The 9,610-nt window shown below is 43.9% G+C and overlaps 1 protein-coding gene across 1 annotated transcript; it reads right to left on the bottom strand.

Annotated features, from left to right (window-relative positions):
- Positions 1-2,181: 2,181 nt before the first annotated feature.
- Positions 2,182-9,372, bottom strand: psmb5 (proteasome 20S subunit beta 5). Its single transcript, XM_070918350.1, has 3 exons — positions 9,148-9,372; positions 6,808-7,114; positions 2,182-2,890 (listed from the first exon to the last, which is right to left on the bottom strand). Exons 1-3 carry the CDS (start codon positions 9,370-9,372, stop codon positions 2,607-2,609), a joined length of 816 nt encoding a protein of 271 aa, XP_070774451.1. The 3' UTR covers positions 2,182-2,606.
- Between the last annotated feature and the right edge of the window lie 238 nt (positions 9,373-9,610).

Below are 9,610 nucleotides of genomic sequence, written 5' to 3'. Positions count from 1 at the left end.
GATTATCAAAATAGTTGTAGAGTCGTTTTCTTTCTATCGAATAATCACTTCATCGTTGCAGCTCTAATTTGAGGTAACTGCTACCATGGGCACCATGACAACGCCAACACGCTGACGATAATCAGCTATGATGTTTAACGTGTTCACCATCTTAGTTTTGCAACATTTGCTAATTGGTACTGAGCACAAGTACAGCTGAGTCATTCATTTTTGCATATATTTGGTCACACACCAAAGTGTACAACAAACTGAAATTTTGACCTGATGATAGCACTAGATTCTTCAGTATTCTTCCTCTGGGGACCATGAACGTCTGTACAACATTTCATGGCAATCCATTCAATAGCTGTTGAGATATTTCAGCCTGGACCAAAGCGGTGGACCGACAGACAGACAGACACCGCCATCCCTGAATGGCTAAAAAGTGAACTAAACTAAACGAAAGACTGTCAAAGTTAAACATGACCAAAGGGAGAAGAAGAGAGAAGTTCAAAAACGTGCTCACCTTCGCACACCCGGACAGTTGCTGTGTGAAACGGCCGTGCTCATCAGATTGTTGGGACTCAAGAGCGTTTGAAGGGGCTTTCAGACGCTGTTTGACGACAAGCACTTCATTTGAAGCACACTGATGCCTTTAACCGGAAAGCTTATAACGCAACGAACAAAAATAAGAAATTAAGCGCTTTTGTTCCCTCTGGCTCCTTGAGATCCTCAGACGCTTCTCTTCTCGTTGTACCAAGATCTAGACTTAAACACAAAGGTGACAGAGCCTTTGCTGTCAGGACTCCTGGATTTTGGAATAACTTGCCAGAGGAGATCAGCACAGCGAAATGTGCATCTACTTTTAGATCACTTTATATATATATAAAAAAAACTTTGATTTATTTATAATTTTCATAGTTGGTCTAATCCTTAGAGGTATGGTGTCACATTAGACGCTCCATGTGAGCCAACCCATTTTCCCAACTACACCCACTTTCAACTGACTGATCAGCCCTCTGTCCGTCTCACACAGATGCAGGAGCTGTTTAGTGGGGGTGTTTTTGAGTAACGTGCTGGTGGCTTGTTTAAAAGGTGGCACAAAATGATGCACTGGAAAACAAAATAGGACTTTTAAGTTTCACGGTGCAAACCTGCTCCATGTACACACATTTCATTATGATTTTGCTCAGTCTCATGAAGTCATTATGGAGTAAAATTGCAGCCTCTAAAAGCCAGCTGCTTTCATCAAGGCAACGCTTCGTACACTTACAGTACGTTTGATATTTAATAGCGCTGGAGGTCCTAGCCTTTATCCACTATTTTGAAGATATCATTTAGAGTCATATTCTGTCAGTTAGTGAAAAATCAAGGACAAAATTGGGGGTTTGGAGTCTTCTGTTCATGCTTTTACCCAGCTTTGCTCCATTTTTGCATATCTCTATGGGCACATGCATAGTCACTGTCAGTTTCTGCTTCTGTTGATGGTGCAAATTCCAATCACTTCACTTACCAAGAGGAGCATCACAGACGTTTTCCATTTATCGAAATCCCATTTCTATTCCATCTGCTAACTAGTCACCTGTGAAACTAGTTTTTAACCATGATTTGAAAGTGCACTGGCTTCGGATGTCTACCCCATCCCCTTTACTAGTGTTTATTCCCGACCGTAAAAACCGCTGGAGGGGCACACATTGCCAGCGCAGGTCGTTACATTGTAAAACACCATGGCAGGGTGGCACACAACATTGCGCATTGAGAAGCTAAGTGTGTCGGGGAGGAATTAAAGAATAAATTTCCCCCTTCCAATTAAAAGACGTATTTGTGCAGCGTGAGTGGAGGAAGGGAACATTATCAATGAGGGGAAGAAAACACACTGTTACAACTCAGGAGGCACAATTACTGAGGCTGGTGGTATGCAATTAAATAGTGCTATTTAGACTGTGCTACTCCCCACTAACAAACACAGAACATATAGAGGAGACAAAACAGGCTTTGGATGTACCTCTGAATCCCAACAGCTGGGGGAACAGATGACTGAAAAGTAAACACAAACAGTGGCAAAATGACTACATCAAAGGAAGATGAGGCAACGAGACTATACATTTACATAAAGAGTACATTCTGAGAAATTCAACTATTCACCATCTCGAGACCTAAAGGTAAAATCAGCACTCGTGCAAAACAACAAAAACAACGCTCTTGAAAAAAAGAACATGGCAGGTTTTATTGAGAAAGAAGTAGTTTCCCAGGGTATGATCCAAATGAAATGTATGTAGGGCAAGCACCACACTACTCCCACACTGTATTAAAGCATGTTTGAGTCATCGCCCCCCCCCACCATCCCTCCCTGTCTGCAGCCCCTCAAATCATACTCTGTGCGGGGTGAGTGGAGCTCACTGGAATTGTTAAAAATGTACAATATAAAGCTTTAAGCTAGAAACAAGTCAAAATGGGTCACAGAAGTAATGCGAGTGGAAATCAATCGGTAGATGAGTCCTTTTTATTCATGTGTCAACTCTACTGATATTTCAGAACATCTTAAACATTGGATACTAGAACAAACGCCTCACACTCCCTATTCCCTCCTCACTTCCTTGCCCCCTCTGTGCTCTTGATTTTCATAACTATGCCTGATCCTTGTACTGCTGGTGCAGCATGAGCACGTCTTCCTGGGAGATCCTGGTCCAGCCCTCGCTGTGGACGTGGTACAGGTTGACCTGCCCTCCGCTGTAGGCGTCGCGGTATGTGGCCTGGTAGATGGCGCGGCGGCCCAGCTCGCAGGCCTCTTCCACGGTCAGGTCGTGCTGCAGGCCACTGTCCATCACACCATAGGCGTACATGGAGCCCGAGCCCACGGCAAACAGGTCGCCACACACCCGGTTCCCCTCTGAGTCAACGTAGTACAGCCCTGAGGACAGAGGACAAGAGAAAGGTCAAGAGGGTGGGAAGTTGAAGGCAACGGAAGGTAGGAAGAAAGGGAGTTGTGTTGGATGCAAAAGCATCCTCCGTTCTCCTGACTCAGGTGTTGAGCTTTGTCAGGAAAACGGAGATGGTGTACATCTAACACCGCAGCTCTCACACAAACAAACACGCACAAACTTGTAAAGCGCACACACGCCATGTCCCCCCCAGAGAGAGAATATGAACAGCTGCAACCTCTCCAAGTGAAGTAAGGCTGGCAGATATGAACAGCTGCATCCTCTTCAAGTAAAACGAAGCCGGCCGCGGAACCTGCTGACAAGGCGCGGGCCACATCCCTGTCTGCCCAGGGCCCTGCTCCGGGCCTTATTGATCCCTGCAAGCACGCCAAAAATTAACTATCGACCCGCAACCCGAGCTGCACAGGTAACTGCACCTCGCACCTCAAGGAGGACAAAAAAACAAAACAACAACAGCGCGCTCACATCCTGTGGACGTCAGACGAGTACAGCACATTCGTGTCCTTCCACACATACACTGGCTCCTGTGCAGACATTTCCTTCACCTTCACATGTACGCACACTTGAATGACACATGGCGGTGCGAGCTCAGCCCACACCAAACATGTAATCCCACGTGCACTACCGACCCACAATGCTCTGATGGGTCTGTGAGGGACAGTTTGCTCAGCACCACGCTTCGTGGACACATGCGAGACATTTTGTTCCGCGCCATGACACACTCGCTGGGCCTGATCCCAGAGTGACGTGGAATGGGTGACTAGCACCAGCCTGCGAGCTCGCCCACGGCCGGCCTGCAGATGGTAAAAAGACAGCCTGCAAAAAAGGCATGTTTTTCATGGGGCTCCACAAAGCGCAACCTGTGAAAATGACACTCACACAGAGAATCGCAGGGACGCATGCATATGAAATTGCCTAATATCCACCGCTATCGCTCATCTCCCACATTAAAAAACACTTCAAAATGCCCTCAGATTGCACATCACCGCTTGCACAGTTCCTCAGCTAAACTAGTGACAGTCTATTAGGGATAGAGAGCCACTTGCTTTTCTGAAAAAAAAGGGGCTTACCATTGCTTTCAACTGGCAAATTGCAGCTTCCTCAGCCTGTCGTTAGCTTGCCATGATAATCATCCAGTGCCTGCCTATGCACGGGGGTAATTTGCCATTCTGAGACCTGCCTGTTCCTCTTGAAAACTGTAAGGGACTCGTTAAAAACATAATAGGCAGGGAGAGAGAGTTGTAAAGGCACCCTCTTGTGTTGAGTAGCACAGTTGACGGAGGTGGATGAGGACTCTTTAGGAGGTCCAAGTATAGAAGCAGAGCAGCACCAAAAAGAAACCCTTCCCACATCCATTCCTTTTCCAAACACACCTGGGGTCTTTGTAGAGCCCAATGCGATATCACTTAACGGTCTCAGCACCTCAAACGCTGACGCCGATTCATGAGGCCCACTTAAAGCAGAAGCAGGGGGCATGCTGGCTGGATGGTGGAGCATTGCAGCAGTGGCGGCCAAGTGAGGCTTCTTCCACTCCGTTGATCAACTGACAGGTGCTTAAGGTTTTTTGGGGGGTTTTTTTTGTTTTTTTTTTAAACAGCAGCCTGCATAGCTGGCTGGACTGACAGCTTTTAGAGGAAGGTGAGGAGCACGGAGCGACGGATGGGTGACTAACATCAAATGGGTCAGCGTCTGTCCGTCGTCTGTCCTTCCCACTAGAATTCACCACTAGATCAGGAGTAAAAAATGAGAGCAGCGGTTCAACAGGAGGAGGATCACTCTCTTGGGAGTGACTGCCGCATGGGTCTTCTCTGACGAGGTCTCATATCATACACTACTCTACCATGGGGGCTGCATTCCATTTAATCACACATCACCTTATTGCAAACCCTTCGTGTTCTTTCAGGGAGCAGCAGAGGGTGCTACGCAGAGTGTAGTTGCTTTTCGCTGTCGGGAGCAAAGCCACTACCGACTTATCAAGCTTTAACTATACACTGATTACAAGTGTCATAACATTCAAAGTTATTACATAGAGCCATATTTGTCAAGCTCCTCAACCTAGCTTTTATTCGATTTATTTTGCATGCAGCTTAAGACACTCCATCAGGGGAATAAGTGCTCTTGACATGATTGTAGCCGGCTAATGAGCTTCCCCGCCTAATCGCGATTGATTTAATTTACATGACATTTACCTCTCCATTCAATCATTGGCATTGTGGGGGCCATGCCAAAGCTCCCGCACCTATTGAACTTATACAGGGATCATTATTTCCCCAATTGATTGCCCGGGATTTAGCGCGTGTCATTTACGTTTGTTGGCATACCGGAGGGGCCGTCATTGTTCACACAGCCACCATGCTCTCCAGACAAAGCCGCCATCGATCTCAGCGGGTGTACGGGCATTATGCATGTGACCCAATTGTCCAGGGCTGAGACCCAAGCGTCCATCATCCCACCGCACTCTCACTGGCCTACAATCCCAGCCTCATCGATTTCCCATTACTGTGTCACTGTGGCGGCCTCTTTAAGCACACCTTCTGTGATGTACGGCCTCACACTGCGTGGCACCCAAAAACCACCGCTTGAAGTCCAAAGAGGGGCTACAGTACCATCTAGTGGGTCACTCTGGGAACTACAAATGTGTTTATACTTCAAAGGCCACATGAACTGACAGTTCTGTACACAAAAGATCATTACATTTTATGGATGACTGGGAAAAAAATGGATATGGTCCTTAAAATGATTTAATAATTAAGTGTGGATGGTTAGTTGTCTCATCTCATGAACCATTAACCACTAACCCTACACTGAAGACCTACATTTCAGACTTCTAACCACTCAAGTTTAACCTCAGTGGAAAGCAATGGATGCCATCAAAAAATGTACTTGGGACTGAAGCATATGGCAACTCTGTCATCATTAAAAACACAGACAGTGTATTTAAATGTCAAAATTAACATGCCAAAATATGACGCCCTCCACACAAAAACAGAGTGGAAATCACACGCCAAGAGTGGGCTGTTAAGAGAGGCAGTGTGTTTGAGTGTGTGACTCAGACCTGAATCACACTCTATTTTCAAAGAAATCTGTCGTGTTGGTTCTACCCTGCATGGAGTAAAATAGATCTCTGGTGAGCTGGTAATAACCGAGAAAGATACGAAATAATAAATAATAAGAATAAACGTATAATTTTACGATATGCTGAAAAGTGTGACATAAAAAAAGTGGAGTAAAACGACAGACTAGAAACTTTACTTAATTCAAACTAATCAGAATGAGTAGATTAACTGATTTGTCAGACAGCTGCAACTATTTTTATAACTAGTTCATCACTTCAGTCATTTTCCAAGCAAATATGGCAAACACTTGCTGTGAGGATTTGCTACTTTTCTCTGTTTTATATCATCAATCAAATATCTTTGTGTTTTGGACTGTTGCTCACACAAAACAAGACTTCACATGAAGACTTCACCTTGGGCTCTCGGACGTTGTGAAGGCACTTTGCACTGTTTTCTGATGTTTATAGACCCATCAAATTAATTGACTAAAAACTAATAGGCAGATTAATCGAGAATTAAAATAATCAATTGCAGCTCTTATACATCAAAAACATTATCTAGAGCAGAAAAGTTATGTTAAGTTTTATGTCTAGTTTTAAAAACAAAAACTGAACAGATAAACAAAAACATTCTATGATTCCGTATATTTACTTTGGAGAAATGTTGCTACCTGAAATTTATCAGACAAAATTGTACAAGGGAATTATGATTAAATGGTTCCTTACCTCAATACTAAACCAAAATGATCAACTTTGTTGGCAGCTGTAGTTTTTTTATTAGCAGAAATCTAATTTTGAATCATAAATGTCATATACAGCTGTTGTATTTACCTGGGCCTCTCTTGTCCCAGCCACACACCATGGTCCCCATGCTGAGTCCCATGCCCTTGTACTGGTACACCATGTTAGCAAGCAGCTTGGAGGCTGCTGCCACAGAGATGCGTTCCTTGTTGCGAAGCTCGTAGATGCGGCACTGGCGTGCCAGCAGGCGCTCCCAGAAACTACAGTCTGCAGCCCCTCCAGCCATGGTACCCAGCAGGTAAGGGTTGATCTCAATCACCTTCTTCACTGTCTGCGAGGCGATGTAGGAGCCTGCTGTGGCCCGAGAGTCCACCGCTACAATAACGCCATGCTGGAACTGAGAGAGGCAACAGCAGGGGGACAACAGATTAGTGAAGCACATTGTGGCAGGAGGGAAACATGTTTCAACAGAGCTGTCACTGATGGATCAGTGATCAGTATGTACAGTTTATCTACCTGTTAGCTACCTCTTATTTCAGTCTAAACAAGGCAGAAATGTGCTGCTGCTCTACAGCTGTCAGAGAGATGCAATATGTGGTTCAGCTCTGCCAGAAAGCTGCTGGATAAGAGGGAAGACTTTTGCGCTTCACTCCAAAACCCTCTATCACTGAACACTGACAGCCACAACAGCTGTACAGTGCTAAAGTGAAGACAACAGATTAGGCCAGTCAGAGGGAGATGTCTGCTGGGAGGTTTTTATCAACCAGCCCCCCCCCCCCCCCCCCCACCCCCACCCCCCCGAGGGATTAAGGGATGAAGTTGCTGTTATTTTATGTCTTCTTTTTTTATCAAAAAATCCCCTGAAGAGACCAAAACCAACTGCAGGGATTTTGGTCAGTATTTACACTGGTCTGCTTGTTTGACACAGTGAGGGGAGAATGCTGCACTGGCTGTTTTCATTGCAATGAAAAGATATGTCACCTAAATGCGATAGTGTGGCTCTTTTATGTGTTTTTAATAGTTGGACATCAATGGGATTCTGTGGCACAGAGGCAGAATTGGTTGTTGGTTTTGGTGCATTCATGGGACTTGTTGATAATTACAAAATAACAGTATCGACTTATTCTTTTAGTGGAATGCAAACGCATCTGGACTCACTTTAATCTGATTTTATGCCTTGCTTATATCTTTGTTGCACAAGTAAGCAGTGTGCCTTGAAATTCTTAGAAATCCAATATCCTCTTTTGTTGACATTACTCATTAGTACTTTAGTAGCTCCAACTTTGTTCTTTAATCCTACTACATCTAAGAAGCATTTCCACAAAAGTGTATTTGTTGTTTTTTTAATGAGATAAACTTGTGATGTGTTACTGTTATGACTCATCACTTTTTAATGGCCAATACCAATATTATTTTAATTATGTCAAGTTTGACCACTTCTAGGGAAACAAAACATTCAGTTTTTTTTCCATCAGAATTTTATGCTTAGTTCTGGAATAATACTTAACACGTCAGGTATGGAAACTCACTTGACATCTGGCTTAAAAAGGAACCACATTTAAACAAAGTATAATAGTATCATTGATCACATAATAAAAAGGTGAATTAAATTAACAGGCTGTTCTTCTTCATACCATAGATGTTGTCAAAGCCAGCCAGGACATATCATCACCGAGTACATTTTGAAATGAAAATTGTCCCAAATGCCAAATCTGATGAGCAAAATGAATAATGGTGTACAATAATACATCAGTACATCACGAACTGTGTTTTAATGCCCCAGTCATCTTTGCCTCCATAGACATGATAGGTTTAACTTGTAAATTAATCATATTTAGCTGTTATTCCACAATACAAAAAGAAGGAGCCTATTAGGACTATTCGAAACACACAAGCGAATACAGCATTATGTAAAATACCAATTGAGATCATCTTTATATTATCATTTTGAGCAATGATTGAACATAAGCCTACTTTGTTTGTGATTTATCCAATTAAACCAGACAAGGGCCATGTGTGGATGCTGCACTGGCGCCGTTTATACAAGTGGCATCTTGTTTCCCATTCACGCACACGTCAGGTGCAAATACAGCCGCAAGGTAGAATAGCTGTAGGTATTGTAAGGACAGCCATAGCTGTCAGAACCACACATAGCTGACCAGCTTACGTTTATCGAATTGCTTTAGGAGCCAGACCAACAGACTAATGTCTAACACAAATCACCATCAATGGCTAACTGTTATGTGAACCTCTGCAATGAGAAAGCGGTTTGTAGCCATGTTAGCATGCTAATGTTCGAGATGTAGCATTTAACGCTAAAGCATAATGTTGAATGTCTGAATGATATATGAAATGTCAACTTTGACAGCTATATACATCGTCATCGTTTTATGTTGCCAGCAAGCCACAATAAGCTACTCGTATACTTACTTTAAATGCTAAGGTGGTGGTTCCATGCAGGAACTCTATTTTTCTCTCGACGCCATCCTCGTCCACGGCACACAGCGGGTTTTTAACGGAAAAACTGAGGCCGTCTCCCGGCGTGGCGTCAAATCCCAGACGGCTCTGCCCGGGCCCACATCGAAAAGCAGAAGGCTGACAATTGTCAAATGAAAAATCTGCACAATCACTGTTTAACACACTAGCAAGAGCCATCTTTGAAACTGTCTGATGAGCAAGCAACTTCCGCCGTGTCAGGGTAACAGAACATTTATTGAGTCGTGCTGGCAAAATCTCACAGCGCCCCCTGTGTTTGTGGCGGACTGTACAATCTAGTGCTGCGGTGTACGGGTCATTAAAAAGCGGTGTAAACTGTGATCCAGGCAAACAAAAACAGGATTTCAAAACTACATCAATTTCATACTAGTTAGTATGAATTATACATGAATTATGA

This window comes from Enoplosus armatus, chromosome 14, assembly GCF_043641665.1.
Source record: "Enoplosus armatus isolate fEnoArm2 chromosome 14, fEnoArm2.hap1, whole genome shotgun sequence".
In the NCBI taxonomy this organism is placed as follows: Eukaryota; Metazoa; Chordata; class Actinopteri; order Centrarchiformes; family Enoplosidae; genus Enoplosus; species Enoplosus armatus.
This window is presented reverse-complemented; position numbering and strand designations above follow the sequence as displayed.

Coding starts and splice junctions, on each gene's coding strand:
- psmb5 (XM_070918350.1), bottom strand. CDS start 9,372: ATGGCTCTTGCTAGTGTGTTAAACAGTGATTGTGCAGATTTTTCATTT. Junction 7,115..9,147: donor CCACCACCTTAGCATTTAAA/GTAAGTATACGA, acceptor TGCCTCTCTCAG/TTCCAGCATGGCGTTATTGT. Junction 2,891..6,807: donor CTGGGACAAGAGAGGCCCAG/GTAAATACAACA, acceptor CTCTGTCCTCAG/GGCTGTACTACGTTGACTCA.